The 20531-nt window shown below is 37.5% G+C and overlaps 1 protein-coding gene across 3 annotated transcripts in view; it reads left to right on the forward strand.

The window, feature by feature from the left end:
* The window catches only part of LOC137105939 (zinc finger protein 385B-like), a 63962-nt gene that overhangs the window by 28141 nt on the left and 15290 nt on the right, over window positions 1–20531 (forward strand). For 2 of the 3 annotated variants that reach the window (XM_067488775.1, XM_067488776.1), the window contains exon 2: window positions 1064–1339. In XM_067488775.1, coding sequence (XP_067344876.1) covers window positions 1064–1339 — 276 coding nt within the window. Of the gene's footprint in view, window positions 1–1063; window positions 1340–12514; window positions 13021–20531 lie in introns of those variants that run through there. The other variant, XM_067488777.1, reaches the window with a different exon arrangement.

Genomic DNA, 20531 nt, shown 5'->3' on the forward strand with positions numbered 1-20531 from the left:
AGGGCTGCTATAAAGTCCCAGCCTGTCCTTGGGTTTTGTTTAAGGATGTGTTGATTTTGTGGCAAAGGTCACTGTAAAAACAGTCCTTATTCATCACCATCTTCACCAGTGCTCCACAGCCGGACTTTAATTCAAATAATAGTGGTGACCGTCTGCAGCTTTGAAGTGCATTTTTCCTGGTTGGAGGCTGATGAATTTCAGTGAACACATTTCCATTCCACTTTCATCTTTCCACCAGTCAAATTGAATTTTTAGAGCAGAAAAGATTTTACAAATGATGGTTACAAATGAATTCTAGCTGGTGGGGGTGCATACGGTGAGGCGGAGGATAAAATGTCCAACACTACGAGGACTTAATTGATGCCATTATCGTAAGAACAGCACTAAAAACAAAGAACTCAGTTAGACTTTGGGTGACATTTCTACAGTCACAGCAGAGCTCGCATTTAGCAGCAGTTTGATTTATGCTGTCAGTCTGCCATAATCACTCAGCCATTACAGGTATTAAAGCTGTGCGCTCTCACAAAGAAACATGTCGATTTGTATACCCCAGTAATAAGCTTTTATTATTTGATAAATGGAGAGACACTGGAACAAGATACTTATCTACAGGCAGAACTGTTGTAATGCTATAATGTGCGCCAGAGATATTCCATTCTTTTCAGCTAATGGATGTCTAATTCAAGCCTTAAATATGATGTCAAACATTTTATTATATGCATTTAAACGTTTGCTGAAAATGAAAAAGATGTAGATAAATCCAAGTGGTGAGCATCACTTGTGTACCTATGTAATCTTGGTGTTTCATGGGGAGAAAAATCCAGCTTTATAATGGCGGCACACATAAAATTGCAGTTTGAATCACCCTAAAGGAAAAGCAACACCTCTATGCTCTCAGTGGAGTCGTGCTGCTCTGTTGCCCTCCTGTGGAGACTTTAAAAACATCCATACTTCATCTTTTGAATGAAATGCCTTGCATTGGCCAATGCACGGCTTTCACTATACACATAAAGTTCTCATTACTTCATGCTAAATGACCTCCATGACCTTTTTCTTCCTCCAGATATGAATCATCCCAAGAGCCCCGACTGGCTGGACAGCAGTCCTCCCCCGAAAAGTCAGGAGGGGCAAGAAGAGGAAGAAGAGGAGGAAGATGAGGAGGAGAGGAGGGTGGGTGCGGGGCACAGGACAAAACGAGAGCGCCGTCGGGTGAGCGGCAGCACCACTGTGTGTCAGGTGTGCAACATAAAGCTAAACTCGAGCGCCCAGGCCCAGATCCACTACAAGGGAAAGACACATCAGAGGAGGCTTCGCCGACTGGCAAAAGCTGTCAGCACAGGTAGGGACACACTTGTTATGTAATAATAGTTATTTCAATTACCATGAGATCAGCTAAATACATGTAAGAGTAAACATACTCAAGGACGAAGTCAATTTCTGAAGAACATTGTTAAACTTCCTCTTAAACTTGACAAGTGGAGGCAAGTCAGAGGCTACTCATGCATACTGTGACAAAGCAAATGCTGAAACATACTAAAAGAAATGTTTTGCTATCAGTACATACAAACCTTCAAAAGCTGTCTATGAATTTGTTATGTCATATCCCATCTTCCTAACTGAGCCAACTGTCTCTTGAAAACACTTGTGAATGAATACAAAAGCTAGAAAGTACAAAAATGCTTTTGAGTTTGTGTTATTTTAATTTTACCAAAATAAATTTTAACCAAAGGGGAAATTTCTCAGCCATGTAAAATCCAAAGTGCCAACTTAAATATGAAACATGAATATTACACAAGACACAAATGCAAAGATTACAAAGATAAGCAGCTCAACAAACATGTTTACATAAATTCATCTAGTTATTGTTAAAAACCAATATATGACATACTGTAACAGTAAACTTACAGAACTGGGAAGCACTATACATTTAAATAAAGCTTGTCATGTTCGGTTTTGCTGAATTGGTTTGTTTTGGGAGAATGGACTAATATACATTACTCCATGGTCACTTTTAAGGCTGTAGTTTAAGCTAATAAACCAAATAAAAGCTACAAATATGATTCATAAATTGAATGCCAAAAAAGAATACAGTGTATGTGAGCTTCAGCAGATAATCCATTTAAGAATGATTATGACAAAATACTGGGACAAAACGTGTGAATGGACCTTAACCTCAGCAGATATAGCAGAAAAGCCAGAGGCGTAATTAATGAAATTAATCATGGCTCCATGACATCCTGGTGTGCTTTCATGCACGCCAGCAGAGCTCTGGGATTGGAGCACCCACATGGCACGGAGTCATCATTTATGTTATTAATTATACCTGTGGCTTTTATTTCATGAAAAGGTAAAATGTGTACTGTGAAAAGGGGTCAAAGGACAATCAAACCCTTATTACTTCAAAGGAGCAACATGGAGAGTGTCACCAACACAGACTGAAAGACTCATATATTCATAATTGCTTCAACACCACAAACTGCCTATAATGGTCACAGTTTAATCAACAACTCTTATACCCTGAACAACAGAATGTTATGACCTTCAATTTGATATTTACTGCAGTGTCATTGGGTTTGTTATTTGTTATTTCCAGCAGTATTTTAATAAATTTTTCCTTCATAGACAGTGTGTTTACAAGTGTCAGAAACTGATGCTTAGTGACTTTCTTTATGAATCTTGTGTCTCTTGGTGCGCAAGTTTGATGACAAAAAATCTTTTAGTGTTTGCACACGTATGGTGCAGGCACAGGATCTTGCTTTTACACTGCAATTGTTTTTTTCTTACTTCATGCTACAGAAAAAAAAAACATAAGGTTTGGGTCTAACACAGAAAAGCCTTGTTCCCACAAGTTCTGCAAAAAAAATGTTTATCACAAATTGTACAATGTTATTGGTATAAAGGTGGGACAAATTGTCACAGTCGCTCATCAGAGTTGGAAACTGTACCATTAACTTTCCTCATTTAGTAAGCTGTTTATGTATTTTGATCTTTTAAATGTTCACATCTGCAAACCATAAGGGGGTGTTGTGTATTCAGTATATATTCACAGTTCCACAAGAGGCCCTTGCTGTTTCCAAGCATTTTCTGTGCACCTGTTTCAGTGCTGGGACCATTAATCACCTTCACTCAGCACCACCTGTGTCACTCTGCCACACTGACCAACTTGATCAATCATCACTCAGGAAAAAAAGCCTCGTGTGAACAACTAGCCAATAAGGTGGCACATTTTAATCTAGATTTATGAGTCTGCCGCTCTTTGTAGGCTTACCACACATTTTAGTAATAATGTACCCAGTCCTTGTTTAATTTCTCCCTTATTTCAACCTCATTTTGTTATCATCAGAATGTTATTGACTTTTTCTGTGTCAGATAATAGCCTTTGCTGATCATCACTCATACTTAAAAGTGCAAGACTGATTCAGAGCAAAGGACCTGAATTATGTGTGTCTGACCATGGTCTCATTCTGGGCCCTTTCTGCAGAATTTGCATACCGTGTTTTTGAATTCTACATTTCTGACTCACTGATCTGGAAACATAACTCCAGAATGACTTTTTGGAGATCTGGTTCAGTGGCCCACTGTCTAACAGTCACCTAGGCACCCCTTTCTAGCAGGTAGAAGAAGACACTGGTGACTTCATATGGGAGGGGGCATGTGGCTGCCCAGGCCAACAGAATGAGGTGCCAAAAATCTCTACGTTATCAATTAATTCAATAATGTCTATTTTAAAAAAAGCAGTTAGCATTTAAATGAGATTTCAGACATTTATAAAATGAAAATTCAATCTTGTAATACAATTACCCTGAGCATTCCCCTGCGCATGGTGCCAGTTTTAGTGATGCTGAATCATTGTCATAGCTTATCTGTCTCTGTTGACATACTAAATGTTTATCTTCATGGAAACCACCATAGCAGGCTGTGCGCATACCTCACAAGATGGTGCCCCTACCCCCCACTTTATAATACAGCATGACATTACATTTCTATACTAGTTAAATTATTCTATAAATTAAGTAATTTGTAGTAGCAGTCTAGTTGTTTCTGACAAAACATGTTTTAATTGTTTAATGACAGTAGTAATAATATCTTGGACATAAGAGAAACGTACGTGTTTTATTGCACATTGCCCATAGCACAGCTATTTTACAGGGCTACGTTCTCAGAATTTACTTCTTGTACTGCAACCATGATGACAACACACTGGAATTAGACACCATTAATTACCACCACAGTTTCAAACTGTATTTGTTGAATCATGAGTGCATAATTACATGTTTTTCGTGATGTACACTTTCAGAGATTACTATAAGAGCACCAGCAGGGACAGGGTTTAAACAGCAGATCGGCTGCAGGCCACAGTGTCAGATCCATTTTATCCATTAACTGATATTTAAAATGAGACTCACTAGTGGGCAGCTCGTGCCTGTCCCTCAGAGTGAAGAGCCTCTTTTTTTCCCACATAGGGAGCATAGTCATTTCACACCTGAACCTCAAACTGTTTGACCCCCTTTTTCTGGGTTGTTGTGAAAATGACGGTATGAATTGAAGCGTACAGTAAATAATTGCTTGGAACTAAATTTTATCCTTTTTTCCTATTGTAAGATTATAAGAAGATGTGGTTGTAATGTTTTGGCCACCTCATTCATTTTCAATAAGGGTGGCAAAACATTAGAACCACCTCTTCTTATAATGCACTCTAGTATGACTGCACTACCCACTTTGACCTCAATAATGAACACACAGTAGAATTATCACCTTTCTGGCAGATTTAACATAAAAATTACAGAGCATTGGATGAAGGGACATGAGGACAGGAGGAAAAATGAAATGAGGCTAGTTAAACATGGGGTGCTACTGGTCTGTTAGCATAACCTTTACTGAAATGTGGGTTTTGACCTTTGTATCCCTTCTAGTTGACTTAGGCTTTTTTGTTTTTGTTCTCCTAAACATTGTGGACACTGAAATTGCTGAAGCTGTAAATAGGATTTCAAAGTAAAATCTGGACTTGACGTTATTCCAGATGACAGTGTTCTGCATCCGTTTCATCTTCTGCTGTGATGATGTTGTGTAGTCTGTCTAAAAATATTCTTATTTATGTAGACCTCAGTTGGCATAGTGGGTGAGGACCCCATTCTGCCTATCTACTGTGCAAATGACTAATTGCTAATGCCTGGCTGTTTACAAGAAGTCAAGCTGAGAATATGCTCAAACTTGTGCAGATACTTTTTTTTTTTAATTTTAGCAATCCTAAATCCATCTCTCCATCTTCCATTACATTACACTTACAGTTTAGCGTTAGCATTTCTATATGTACTGTATAAAGGAAATTCAATCATCATTGTGCAAGTGCTAAAGTGGCAAAACTATCATCATTATGTGTAAATTTAAATCCTACATTTAAAGCACTAAAATAACAATAACTAAATGAAATCCAGGGTAGTCATCAGCAAATTAAAACAAATACATTCAAAATAATAATGAAGAGACATGTGTCCACTGCATTTGTGCATTTTTTTGATTCTTTTTTCCATCTTTGATTCCTAGGATTAATAATAAGTCCATAGGAAATTCATTTCATCCTCATATGTATCACTGTACTTTTTGGATTTTTTAAACTTTCAAATTTGTGACTTGCAGAATAATTAAACTGTTTTATAATACAAATTATAAATGGGCCTATTACAATTAGGACTATTTTGGAACATTGGGCTTTAAGGTATGTTATGATTTGTCAATGAATATCTTCCGCCACTGATAGACTTAGAAACCAAACAGTAAATGAGCAACTTTGTGAACAAGCAGAGTCGAGTTAGTATTATTCAATCTGTGATGAAACCAGCCTAATAATACCCATTCCCTTCCCACAGCTGAACTAGCATTCCCTTTATTTAGCCTCATGAAGTGATTTGCTAAAATGAAAAGAGATTTTAATAGGGTTGTACTCACTGGGGGCCTTTTGAAAAAGGAACGGAGCAAAGCACTTTCCACTTCCTACACTCCTCTTTCGGCTTCTGGACCACTTTGGCTTCGCTTGAGTTCAGGGGTTTTTCATATTCAAATTTTTGGTATGATGTGTTTTTACATTTCCACCATATAAAGTACATTTGTACAATTTAGCATGAACAACAAATAAAAGAACCTATCAGACATATTTTCCTTTCTGTTAATCTGGCAACAATTTAACAATCATTCTCATATTTGATTCAGCATCCTGGCCCCTTAACATAAAAATCATGACAGCAATCTTTGCAACAATCTACAACTGACCTAGTACAATTTCAGCTTCACTCAATACAGCACGTTTGTTCTGAATGTAATCAGATTAACATAACAGCTGCAGCAACAAGGATAAATATCTTTTACTACCCGTATTATCTCAATATGCACAAATTGATTTTTGACTAGTATAAGTACTCATTTAAAAACAGTCTATACAAATCTTTTTTTTCTCTTGTGCAACCCAAGCAAAATAAAAAAAAAAAGTATAAACACACATATTCACACCAGCACTCTTCACCCATATTTTGTATGTACAGACTAGCGGTGTGTACAAATTATTGGCTTTCTTACATACTGTTACTTAATGTTCTGCCCGTCAATGCTTGTGCAATGTTGAAGATTAAAAAACTAAATCTTAATATTGACATTGTTGTGCAGAGTAGTGTTTCTCTCTCACGATCATTAAAATGTTTTAAAATGCAACAGTGATGTAGCAGATGGGCAGGAAAAATCTAATTGGACATTACTGTACAAAGACATATTTTTCCCTCTATAAACTCTTACCACTGGTTTTTAGCGTAGGCAGAAAAGGAACATTTTCAAGGTAGACAATCCAAGTGTTTGTCTGGACTAGAGGCCAAAATGGAAGAGAAAAAGGCAGTTACAAATACAGCAAAAGTAGTGTGGAGATGGCCAAAGACTACACCTACATTAAGCTTGGTATGTTTTAAAATGCTCCTTTTATGCCAAATCAACAAGTGTCTACACCAGGTAGTTCAGGTTGTTTCTTTTGGTAATGTAATGAAGGCATGCAGGTTATTTTAGATATTGCAGGTATTGCATCAGTTGAAACACTGGGCCACCAAGCTGTGCTGTTTCCAGTTTAGCCTCATAAAACCAAAACAGTGGAAAACCACACGATTAGGATTGTGTGGGGCTGACTCTTGTTGCATGGGGTGACTGTGGCTCAGGAGGTGGAGTCAACTGTCTATTAAGTGGCGGGTAGGTGGCGGTTTGATTCTTGTCTCCTCCACCTCACATTTTGAAGTGCCCTTGCTGATATGGAACAGGTTTAGAAAAGAACATTTATTGTTTGCAGATTTGTCTTCAACACAGTTCTCCTCCAGCTCGGTGCACTTATGTGTGGATACTGATGTTGCCAGGAGGTATTGCAATAAATTTGTGGAACAAATGTCTCTTGTGTATAAACACCACAGATTATATTAGAGTGTGTAACATGATTGTCTGCAGGCTGAGTGGTGCTAATACATATCTTTAGTTATTTTTAGGCAGGCATACTGTTAACCCCCCGCCCAGAGGTGGAGAGGCACTATATCTGTGTTGTATACCGTAGCATTACGCCTCTGCCCGAAAGTCCAATAGTAACCTAATGTGACTCTGCTTGGATTGACTGTTCAAATACACACGGTCTAACTCAAATTCTTACTCAAAAATTAAGCCTTTCTACTTACTGGAACAAAGCTTTCCCTCAGTCATGAAAAATCTCTACAGTTTTCAAAGTAGAGCTTCACAGCAGATTGACTCGGCTTAATGCTTTTCAGAGGGTTGAATTGTCCTTTCTCCTTCACACAGCCGACACACAGTATAGATGCATGGTAACAGAAAAAGTAGCTCGTCTTCAGATACAAATAGACCCATACCCACATAACACACAGACAACCTACACAGTATGCTGAAAAATACAGTGTGAGTTGAGAAATAGGGAGGGATGTCCCTTTTTTCCAGCTTGAGTTAAAATTCGTACATTTGAGTACTTGTCGATACCAAGTCTGTGCAATCAAACATAGCGCTGCCACCATTTTCATCAATATAATAACTTTACAATCAATTTAACACAGATGGAAAACTATTTTTAAGAATAGGACACCTGCAATTGTAATGCACACATTATACAATAAATTGGCATCAACCTCAGGCTCAGCTTTATATGATACAAGGATTCAACTAATTTTTATATAAATAGCTTAATAGTCAACCTTTACACAAAATGAGAATGTTTAATTTATTTATTTTAAGCATATTAAGCACGGCACTGTATTGGTTTAGTTGGTTAAGGGAAAGTGAAAATGTGGTATTTCTGCAAGTTTGTATTCTGTTTGTTCAACAAGCGTTTGATAAATTGCTCATACTCTCGCCATAATTACTGGTGGATATTTTTGCACGTAATGAGTTTTGTCGTCACAAGTACAATTCCACTTCATCTTTGCTCTGTTGCATGTCTGCTGGTCAGTGAGCGCCCTTCCTCTCCAACAGAGAGAGCAGGGAAATAGAGCGTACAGCTGACTGTACTTTTGCCAGTGTCACTTCTCTTAAAATATCTTCAAACCACTGACCTCTTCAGGTAGGCGAAGGTTAAAATACATTTGCAGTAAATGTTATCAGCATGTTGTGTTGGCCAACTTTTATGAGTACAAGTTCAAGTACGTACGGTGTCAGACCTGACACTAGTATCGGCATTGGTGAATCCCTAGAAATAGGACATTAATCAGCTGCTGCTTGGCCCCGTTTCATACTGTAATGCAGAAGCTGCTGAGCAAAAGCAACCATTTTCAAGATGTCATTTGGTCTGTCAGCAGCCATTCTGCACAGTCTTAAGGCCTGCAGGAAGGAGTGTAAGCTGGAGCTGCAGAGACAGATAAAAAAAGAGGATGATGTTGGCTCATTCACCGTTTTCTTGGCAGATAGGGCACAGAACCCTCAGGGAGTGACAGTGTTAAAACGCATAATTCCCAATGGCTGTGTCATGTAAACAGGTCACACATTACCCAGGGAGCGGTACCTGGATTTTAGACTCTCATAAAACAAGTAAAACAAGTTGATGTTCTAGATGGCAGTGCACTGGGGTTGTGTTTGTGACTAAATGAGTCATTATCCTGTTTGTGAAGCAGAGTCACATGGACTGAAGAGTCAGTGAATATATTTGAATAGTTTGGCCAAATCACACAAGGATGTTCCCACTGTATGTCTGTTTAGGAACTGTATTAAAACTATGTAGAGGGCTGAGATACAGTTAAATTGCTGAAAATAGTTTGGGTTGAACTACACTGAGAGCAAAGAAGGTTTGTAAATCATTTCCCTCTGTTTCCCCTTTCCTTCCTACTAACATGACATCCCTCACACAAACAAAACATCCGTAGAAAAATACAGATATGTATAGCCAGTGTTTAGTATGTTTTACTAAACTAAATGAAACCATGTTGTGTGAGGCCGACAGACAGCCGTTTGCCTCGAGGCTGCATCCCTGCACTTTCATTTGAATGCAGCAGCCTGAAATAAAGTGTAAAACTGTCAGGGTTTGTCAGTGGTGTGCTTCCACACAACATTTATTCTAGTGGACAAGGAGCCAGCAAGGAGCACGCAGGCCAGACACATGCAGCGTGTGTGTGTGTGTGTGTGTGTGTGTGTGTGTGTGTGTGTGTGTGTGTGTGTGTGTGTGTGTGTGTGTGTGTGCGTGTGTTTGTGTGTGAGACAACACTCGTATGACATTTGAGGCCAGGGTTTCAGGGTAGAGACTGAGAATAATTGTGTTTATTTGACGTGATTATAGCGACTGTGGAATGAATAACAATGCACTGAAAGCCTGCCGTCCCCAGTGGTGCATATTAGCCTCTGTGTTGCCACTACAAATATCTAACTATGATCTTCTGGAGTGAGTGAAGTTTTCGGATGCTCTGAAAGTCTTTCTATGCAGCAATTAAAAGTATATAGCATACATAACCTGGAGAAAGTACGTTTACTTAAATATTAATAACACCTCTATACGTAAATACCTTTTCATATGCATCATATACAGTAACAGTAAATATATTTAGTAACTGATTATTTTATGTGCTTTACATATTGTATTATAAATTTTTGCTGAAAGTAAATAAGTCAAAAGCATCATACCACAAAAGTAGCCACACTTGAACTTGCACCAGTAATGATATGACTTTATAAAGGGAGATCCAAGTCCAAATACTTTAATAGAAATGGAAGTGATAAGCCAAACATTTAGAAACCTTATTTAGTCTTTAGTTTGTTTTTTCTACAGGTTCAGGTTTGTAGGGCTTAATGGTGCATGTCAATGAGTGAATTTTTCTGACAACATACAAACAAGTACTTATGCTCTACCATTTTCATTGTGGCAGAAAGGTTTGTGATGCTGCAAGCTCATCTGGGTGAGTTAAAGCATCAACTCAGAACAGTACAGAAGTGATTTGCCCCGTTCAAACTCATCTGAGCACCAAAGATGATCTGAGAGAGGATCCTCTATGACATAGACATTAGATGATTGTTTGCCCCAAGTGCAGGTTAATCGACTTGTTTCTTCAACACAACATATCTGCTGCCTTGGACCAAGATGATGCTCTTTTACTAACATGCCTGCAAAATGCTTTGAGCATCATAGAAGTGATCCTCAGCTTGACAAGCTGAAAAACAGATCCACAGACTGCGAAAGTGCACTGAGGTCTGTGGTTCTAACGTGGGCAGGTACAGAATAAATGAGGTGTCCCTCCTACAGTTACTCTAGCCAGTATGATAAAAGCATCAAAATTCACTACAGTACAAAATTTAAGTTACTAGTATCTTTTAACTAGTGGTAATATATTTCACACTGAAAGTATTGGTATAGATATTTTTCTTAAAAAACTAAATGAAATACTTTTACAGAAGTAAAAGAAATCAAAAACAGAGCCAGGTGTGTTTGTTTCTACTGCTGTACATGAATCAAAACCCGTGAAGAAGAAAAACTTTTTTTTTTTGCAAATTGAAGATGATACAGATCAACTTAAATGACTGTTGTGATGATCATTTCTCATTTATAATGTCAAGACCATTGCTGTAATTAATATATTTCAAATACGTGTATAAATATGTCATATGGGCCTGTACATTGCTTTATTCATTCAAAAAATTGTCAGTTTGAATAGTAGTAGAGGATGACAAAGCAACACAGAATCCAGAGTCAAACCCTGCTCTGCAGCATGTCAGTAACATAATCACTGAAACATTATTTAGGAAAATGAACAGGCTATTAAGTGAACAATAATCTCTCCCACCTGCTCATTAAACTAAATAGTCTGTTAGAGCTGCATGCGTTTGGTTGCTTAATCTCAAATAGGTTAATTTAGCACAAAATGTGGAAAGATGCACTATCAATATGCTGTTATCAGGATTTTGATTTTGAGTGTTAACCTTGTACTGTACAGCATGAAATTATGTTCATTTAGAAGACTGGAGGTTTCCCATAGTCTATTAAAATATGCAAATGAATAACAACATGCATTAGAAATAAAACATATTGTATTTGTGTGGCTTTGTCTATTTCTCTCTCTCTCTTAACTACCCCAGCATGTAAACAGAGAATAAGCCTATAATGCTTCTTCAGAGATTCATATTTTCCCAACAGGCTATGTTAATGTAAAGATGCTAAGGTGAGATTTTGTAACATTCAAAATAAGCATTAATTAAAAGCTTTAAGGAAATTAGGAATTAAACAATGACCAGTAGCTTATGTTTCCTAAACAAACCCTACATAGAGTCTGCTCTGTAACAACTTGTATGACTTAATGACAATTAACCCGTTGCTGCTTGAGGCCACTGTAGTTGTTTAACCTTTTATGACTTTGACCCATGTGGCTCTGCTTCATGTTCCACCTCACAATTCTACATTATAGCCACAAATTATTTATAAATCAACTGTGTGATGATGAAAAATATCTGACATTCAGTAGGATTAAGCTTCAGAAGACATAACTTAGGTTGTTCTGTAGAGGGAGAACAGTAGTTCAAAGAGTTCATTTTGCTTGGACTTAACAATAAACGGCTACTGTTTAATTATGATAACGATAATGATAAACTAAAGACTCTGTGCTGCATGAGTGACTCAGGCATTTTGATTGAAACCTCTGCACACTCAACCTATTGGAAATGTAAATATGAGTGTGAACATGATTAATTCTAATCAAATAGGATAATCAATCACTTATCACAAACGCAGGATAAAACGATAAATCCCAGCATCCTGTCTATACGTGGATGTGATTTAAAAGCTTTTAAACGTTTTGCCCTTGTGCACGCGGTGCTAAAAACTCGGGAGAACAAAGTAGCATGGCTGCATTCAGAAGAGAACTGGAAGCACAATAGAAACAAATTGATAAATGTTTCCTATTGTTGTCAAGTAATGCCAGGAAGGAAATTACATTTCAGTGTCCTTAAGGGAGACTGCAGGTGTAAACCGTGAAAAGAAAATGGTGCCGGGGAAACAGAAGAAGAAGAGGAGATTTGGGATGTTCATGTTGTTAATAGCCAGTCCTCAGCCACTTCTCTCTCTCTCTTCACTCTCTTTCTCACTCATTCTCTCGCTCTCTCTTACATATTCATGCACGCAGAAGAATACACACTTGCTCTTCAGACACACTCAGCCTCTTTTCTGTCTCTGCTGCTGTACAGCCTGCCTCGCTCTTTTTTTTTCATTCTTCGTCTCATAAAGGGCAACATGATCAGCGGAGCATGAGGCTTTTAATTGAAGCACGTATGTTTCGTTCTTCAGCTGCAGCAGTTTGGATCAGAGCCAGGACGTGTTATTAACAGCGAGAGGACTGCCATTTCACCTCACTTAGAGAGTCAAAGTGCAAGGGAAAAAATTGAGAAACAGAAAATGTTATCTGTGAAGTGGCACTTTATTGGTTTTTGCTCTAACTTACCTGATGGGAGATAAGCTGGCAGGAGACGCCTAAGTCAGACACAGAAGAGAGCGGAAAGCAGAGATTCCAAAACACGTGGAGATGCTATTAGGTAAGACGGTTTGCATGCTCTAGTGTGTGTGTCACACTTAAATACGTTAACAATAGCTTTACAAGTAGCTAAAGGTTTATCAAGTTTTATTTGCCCTGACATGTGAAGTTGTTGTGCGTTCATCTACAGTATAACTAAGTGTGAATGTGAGCACTTTCCTGCCAGTGTGTGTCGTACAACAATGACTTCAACATCATTGCTCAAGGGCAGGATCCGCCTCCTGTATACCATCTGCCCACTTTCAGATCCTCTGCATCCAAAATGAGTCCCCGGCCTGTTTGTTTTTCTAATTGACCCCTTTTGATGAAGCCAAGTGTGGAGTTCAGACTGATACAACATTGCTGGTCCCAGATGTGTCAAGTCATTTTAAAGCCACACAAGAACAGAGCTTGATATCACTGTGCAGATTGCTGGCAATTATGTCTTCGCCTCCCAAGGGAAATATGCCCAGATTAGCTCACATAATTGGAGCCTGTTAAAGATAAAGGCAGTATGGGGATTTTTAGCCATTGTGTTTTTTTTAGGAAAAAAACTAATGTTTATTGCATTTAGTGCTTTTAAATTTAAAACCATTTTAGTTATGCCAGACTGAATTATTCATTAGACTCAAGTTTGACCTCTAGATAAATGGATGCAAATTAAATGGTAAACAAGATAAATATGTGGAGCTAAAACATTCATTGATCTTTTGTTTAGTCAACAGACAGAATGTTTAACAACATCTATTATATTGCATCATTTCTGTAAATCAAACTATACCAAAAATGTGCATGTATCAGCTTTTCAAATATGACTTATCCATATTTCATGATTTATATTAAAATGTATTTACTTATTTCTGTCTTATTTTGCTATTTATTTGACAAAACAAAGAAATTATTGCCTTTGGCATTTGTCAATTTTTACTGCTATTGATAAATCAAGAAGAATATGAGATAAGATATAATATAATCAGCCTTTATTTACATCTTATTATGTCTATAGTGTTGTTTTTATGATAAGGATGAGAAAATATTGTTATTTCTTATCTCATCAAAATAATGTAAAGCTCAGGTTTAAATGTTTTGATATAGAAAAGCATTTAGTGAAATACTACACACAGTGCAGAATGTGCCTGGATAGACATACCAAGAAGTGTCTGTCTGGCAGCTCTGGATGCTTTCTTCTTTAAATGGCAGATTAGGAAGATCAAAGGGAAACAGTTGGAGAGGAGATAACTGTAGAGTTTTGCCTGGTGGCCCTGCTGCAGCTGACCCCACCTCCCCCCACTCCTGCTCTGCTTTAGGAGCTCCAGTCTAAACCAGCAGTAACAGGCCGTCTATATAAACCTCCATCTCTGTTTCAGTGTATTATGCAAGACATGTGACATCATGAGAAAATGATGGACATTTTTCAAGAATATACTTTCTAGCTGTGGCTGTTAAAAAGCAAAAGATGTAAAATGTGGAATAGCACACAGTCACTAGATTTCCAGTCCTTTACTTTAATAACCTTTGTATCTATGTGAATCATAAAAACAGGTGAATGTAACTTGGTTTGTCGTACAGCATTGCCAGCATCATTGTGCAACGCTTACCCCTTCCTCAGAAATATGATTTTAACATGCGATTGCAATGAAATTGCTTCAGGTCTGGCCGGAGATCTTAATTTGAATGTTTGTATATTGTGAAAACGCAAATTGTTTTTCGAATAAAACTGAAACTACTAAACTCCAAACTAAAATCCCACTTGTGTTTGTGCAAAGCCCTGCTGTGCATTGTCATATAATAATAAAATAAATAAATTAAACAAACCCTGAAAAGTAATTTACCACCCACACACAGAAATTATTTACTAACCATCAGAGGCTGAAAACACCAGGGGATTGAATTAAAATGCAACAAATTATGTTTGTCTGATCATCTTAAAATAACCTACTGCAGGTTATAAATTACCTCAATTGTTGCTATTATGAAGTGCATTTGTGTTTTGGTTTTGCTTTGTTTATGTTTTTACCTTTTTATTGAAGGTAGCTAAATATTTAAAATATATTTTGTAACACATTTTCCTCACCTTCCCACAGCCATGTTAACAAGATATTTGACTACGGATTTAACATTTAGACCTTAACCTAAACCTCTAACCTTAAGCAATTTCTACTGATATATTCACATTACAATAAACTGTGTCTGACAATAGACACAATGTTTTCAAAGTCACCTGAAGAAATAAAACTTTTGTGTGTAGCTGAAGTTGTTATTCATTACTTTTGCTCTAAATTGTTTTCTAGGGATCCATAACATTAAAGCCATGCAAATTAAGTGTGATATTTTATGACCCATCATATTAGCTATGAGACATTAATCCGGGTTCTGTGGGCGAGGAGACAAATGGAGGAAGCAAGTTTCCTTGCTCAAAATGCTGGAAGAGCCAGAAGTTCATGAGTCAGTTTAGATGGGACCATTAATTTTTCTGTTGGGGCTCATATTCACTTTCCAACAGCGTTAGTGACAAATTATTCTAATCGAAGGGTAATGAGTATGGCACAGTATGGTTTTAATTGCAATATTGGTAGTTCGGATTATCTAAAAGAACAAATTTAATTAGACTACTGTACTTTGGCTCAGTGCCTTGTGTCTGTGAGAGCATTTTAATTTATTTGTGTAATTTCTTTAAACTCATTTTGTGCAAAATAAAGTTTGAGATGTCACGTTTGGTTTTACTAATCTCAGTGAATTCCAGCTTGTACGTATGTGACAATGTACAGTACTTTGAGAATTATTGCTTGTTAATATGAATTTAATTTCCACAGATTAAAGATAATTTGTTAAAAAAAACAGACCTAGTGAAACAGCTCAAACAACAGTTTCAATAATATGGACACGTGCCTCTTGCACACATATACAATGTATGTAATGTAATGTGCTATATTTACATTCAAACACATTATATGTGGTTCCCCATGTTCAAATTTTAGGTACACGTTTGAGTACAGTATACACAGTCTGGATGAATAGAAATAACAAGCTAATCCGTTGTGCATGGAGAGCACGTGTGTCCTCGTGCACCTGAACTGTGCTAACACTGACCATCGCCAATCAGTAATCGCAGTGTTGAAAGTGTGAGTTTGATTAGCCTGACTGGTAATGAATGTGAGAGTTCAGATACACACACACACACACACACACACACACACACACACACACACACACACACACACACGCACACTGTCAAAAATGTTATATTATATAAACCTTTTTATTACCTCAGTTTTGTCCCCAGATGGGAGACATGTCCCCACAGTTTGACTCTCACACTCTTCACTTTTACATTCTAGTGTATTTCCCTGGTGGTGAATCTCTGTGGTCAAGTTGTGAATGGTGACATTAGTTAAAATGGCAAGGATGTCCTTTATAATTCACTCTGTCAGTAAAATCCAATTCATTGAAGAGTGAAAATGAGATGAGAGTTTATCTTGAGAAAATATTTGCTTCATTTTCTGATTGGGATCTCAGTAGTTAATTGGAAGCGGTGTACAGTATATCTAATGCTGGATGTGCTTGAATGATCCTGTGCGTTGGCTGTTTCATGTGAATCTGTGGTAAGCATCCAGATAGTGGCATGCTTGAATCTAAAGGCATGAAAAACTTAAAAAGATGAAAAGATTTATGCAGTGATTTTCTTTTCAAAATTATATCAAACTTCAAGCTTAGTTAGTCTACTTACATGCTTAGAGTGACTCACAGCCTGCATCAAAATGAGGGCAAAAATTTTCCATGTGTCCTGGCAATGGAGCTGCATGCCAAGACCAACTACATTAAGTCGTGTTAATGGTTTAGACACATGCCATTTATTTCTGCCATATTTTGGATTTGCTGCAGTCCAGCATAAGATCAGCCAATGTGGGCCGTCAGAGAGGACACTGAGGGATTCATTATTGCAAAACAGACTACACAATGTTTCAGTTTTTCTTCTCACAAAACATAACTGCTTGGTTGAAAAAGCACAGATGAGAGGTTTTTTTAAGGTTTGGTTTAAATTCCGAAAGCAGGTGACAGAGGACAGACTGAGATCCAGTGTAGTTTTCTGACTGATTTGACTGAGGGACCTGACAATTCATAAACCCCCTCTCACTGTTGACACTAATTGGACCTCTCCAAAGGTCAATTGTTTGGCCTATGATGAATTTGAAATGGAAAATGAAACAAGTAGACACTGTGTAGAAGTAATGTACTATGAAAGAGAGAGGAGTGTATACTGTTCTTGCCTAATCTAGTGACCCTTTTCATCACCCTCAACGTGAACAACAACAACCATACTGCAGTAGTCTTCTGTGGTCTCACCTATTGATGATACAGGTGACCAGTTAATGTCTGCACCACAGACACATTATCAACATGAAAACCTAACAGCCTTTAGGCAGATAGTCATTTTCATCACTGCATGAAATGACTGTGTGCAAACGGTGGTGTTTGAGGTGTGCCGTGTGTGTGTGTGTGTGTGTGTGTGTGTGTGTGTGTGTGTGTGTGTGTGTGTGTGTGCACGTGTGTCAGTAGTATTCATACTGTATAATGTTACCTGTCCAACCTGTAACTGCACAGAAGTACATTGCATGTACTCTGTAAACAGACTGTCATATTGCTAGTATTCACATGTGTATTTTTGTATGTTTATTTAAATTCTCAGTGTTGAGCAAAACATTTAATATTGACATAAACTCAGACTGGAACATTATTGTAGTGAAATCCTAACCCATTATGTCTTCGACCAGAATTGGACCAAAAGTTCATCCTGAGCATTTTGTATTTTGAAAACTTTCTGCTCAAATTAAATTCCTATACTTTAGACCTAGACCTCTTTTTTTGCTAGTGCCTGGCTTGAGTTTACACTGTCAGATTTACTAAACACAGACATCACATTTCTGTTCGGTTTTTATTTGCACTTGACAAAATCCAGTTTTCAGGAGTTCTGAAAGTCTGTCAAGTTCAATAATAAAACAAAACAAAAAAAAACTAAATTGGATCCAGAACTCTAGAAAAATTATAATTTTTTTGTGTTGAAGCAATTTTTTCTGTCACCACCACTGGGGAATGGACTTTGAGGAAAATTGGCTTTGATACTTTGTCCACATGTAACAGAAGTTTTGCTAACCAGCTGTCTACAACAATTGTGTAGTAAAGTGCAATAGTTACTCAAAAACTGCTCTCATCTTGGATGTGTAACAGTCAATAACATTTCTAACTTTTGACATGCATGAAGTCAGGTTTGCAGTATTTCTACCTCCTGTTGGCTTTTATAAATGACTGGCTGGACATTTTTGGTTTTCTGCATTTGAAGTGGTGACAAACATTTGAGGTCAGTTCTTGCTAAACCTCTTAAATGACTCAAATCTTCAAGTTAAGACACCCACAAGAACACAGGCCCACACTCTGCTACACATTCTGTCAGCAAAATGCATTCACATTTTGGTATTCTGCTGAAATGCTGACGTAAATGAAAATATTGTGCCTCCAAATCTGGATATGTGCCTTAGAAATCAAGCAGAAAATGTAAAACCTGCTGAAATATGCAGCTGCCAGAGAATAAAACATTGCCTAAAACTGTTGAGCTCTCTCCATTAGGATTCCTATCGTACACTATTAAGTTGTGTGCTTGACAACATTAGCTATAGTGAAGTGAGGTAGCCAAGATACTGTGAAGATTTTAACTCTAGTTGAGTGTCGATGCTCATTTTGTAGGATCATATAGTATGTTAGTGCTCTCTTTTCATGCTTTAACACAGATGTCACACAAAGGGTCAGTAGTGTTAAGCCCCATAGGTGTAGTCACAAATTGCAGTCTGATCCTATTTCCTCAGAATGTGTATTGTCGAAATCAACAAAACTGCCTCCTCACGAATAATGTGGTTGAATGAGAGAGGAGGAAGATGAGTTCTGGCCACCATCTTGTGTGACCTGCCTTTTTTTTATTTGTCTGCTCTGCAAGCAGAGTGTTGGCGAGTCCTTGTTGGACAAAACTCTGCTGGGCCAATCACCTCTGCCAATCCCTGGATATGCCTTTGCACACACACAAACAGAAACTTACATCGTACACACATTTGTGGAAACAGTAGGAGAACAACAACAACAAACTTAGATTAATGGCAGAAAAAATAGGACTAAAGTAGAACTTTTTTTAACATGTATACTCATAAACAAATGTGGTTGGTTTGTGATAAGCTAATACGCTGCCTTGGAAGCGGCTCTATGTTACGAGGGTTTAATTTTGTTTTCTTGACCTGTTAATGATTTACAGTTCACGTACAGCAAGATAAAGACTGAATATTCCTTTTATGTTTGCTTTTGTGTTTTTGTTTTTAGGAGGGCCAAAAACCTAATTTGCACCCAGCTTTGTAAATACTGATTATCCGTCTTATAGCTCACACACCCCTTGACCTGGCAGAGAAAGCCCAGTTACAGTTACACCTAAGCTACAGTCACTTTTTTAATAGGGGTCAAATGAACACATTTTGGTTGCAGCAATATTACCCAAAATTTCTGGTTTAGCAAACTTTGCTTTCCTTAGACAAACTGGCTACAATGAGCAATAGAAAGTACTATTTCTGACCTCTGTGATACATTTGCTGGTGGTTGCTTGTCTTCTTTGATGTCATCCTGATAAACACCTTTCACAATGCGCCAGAAATCAAAGATCCTTTGATTCTCGTCTATGAAGATGTAACATTCAGACACTTCACCGAGAAGAGAACCAATGCTGTTGAGACACAAAGCTGCTAATTATTAAGTTCATGGCGTAGATAAAGCTGCACACAGACTTTAAATATCAGCAAGTGCTGCACATCTGTTGACTGCCGTTCAGCATCTCTGATTGGACCTAGGGCTTATCTGAGTTTAAGCAGATGGTGGCAGTTTATTTTAAGTGCAGTTGATAAAGACGTGCAGAATGCTATTAGAGGGCAGAGGCTCCATGAAGGAAACAAAACACAACAAACACTACTTTATCTGAGCACCACTGATAATCCATTTATGCTCATTTCCCCACAGATCAGCCTCTATCTCTGTGTTTGTTTATCCATTATAACCACACTGAAAAAGATCTGCAAATGTTAAAGGTCAAGTACTTCAGGTGAATTTATTTCCATGTGGCGTTTACCTGTTTTTAAAAGACACACTATTCTTTAAATAATCAAGGTGCAAAAATGGTGAGAATGAGAATACCTCAAATGAAGAATATTATTTTCCGTCTTTACAATATGCATAGTTTGGAGCCAGGATTAACATTAGGTTAAATACAATGCCTCCTATAAAGTTCAAATTAAAAGAGCATTCATTTTATTTATTCCCTTTTTATGTTTTGTTATATTTTTTAGATTGTATTTAAGTCCCTTTAAAAGCTGTATATAAATACAATGTATTGTGCTGTTCAGTGTCTGTGTAGTGAAAAGACTGTGGAAGCTCTTAATTGTTTTGTTTCATTCTCTCATGTTGACTTATAGCTTTTTTTTTTTAATTTAGACCAAAGGACATTACACC

The sequence above is a fragment of the Channa argus genome, chromosome 20 (genome assembly GCF_033026475.1).
Source record: "Channa argus isolate prfri chromosome 20, Channa argus male v1.0, whole genome shotgun sequence".
In the NCBI taxonomy this organism is placed as follows: Eukaryota; Metazoa; Chordata; class Actinopteri; order Anabantiformes; family Channidae; genus Channa; species Channa argus.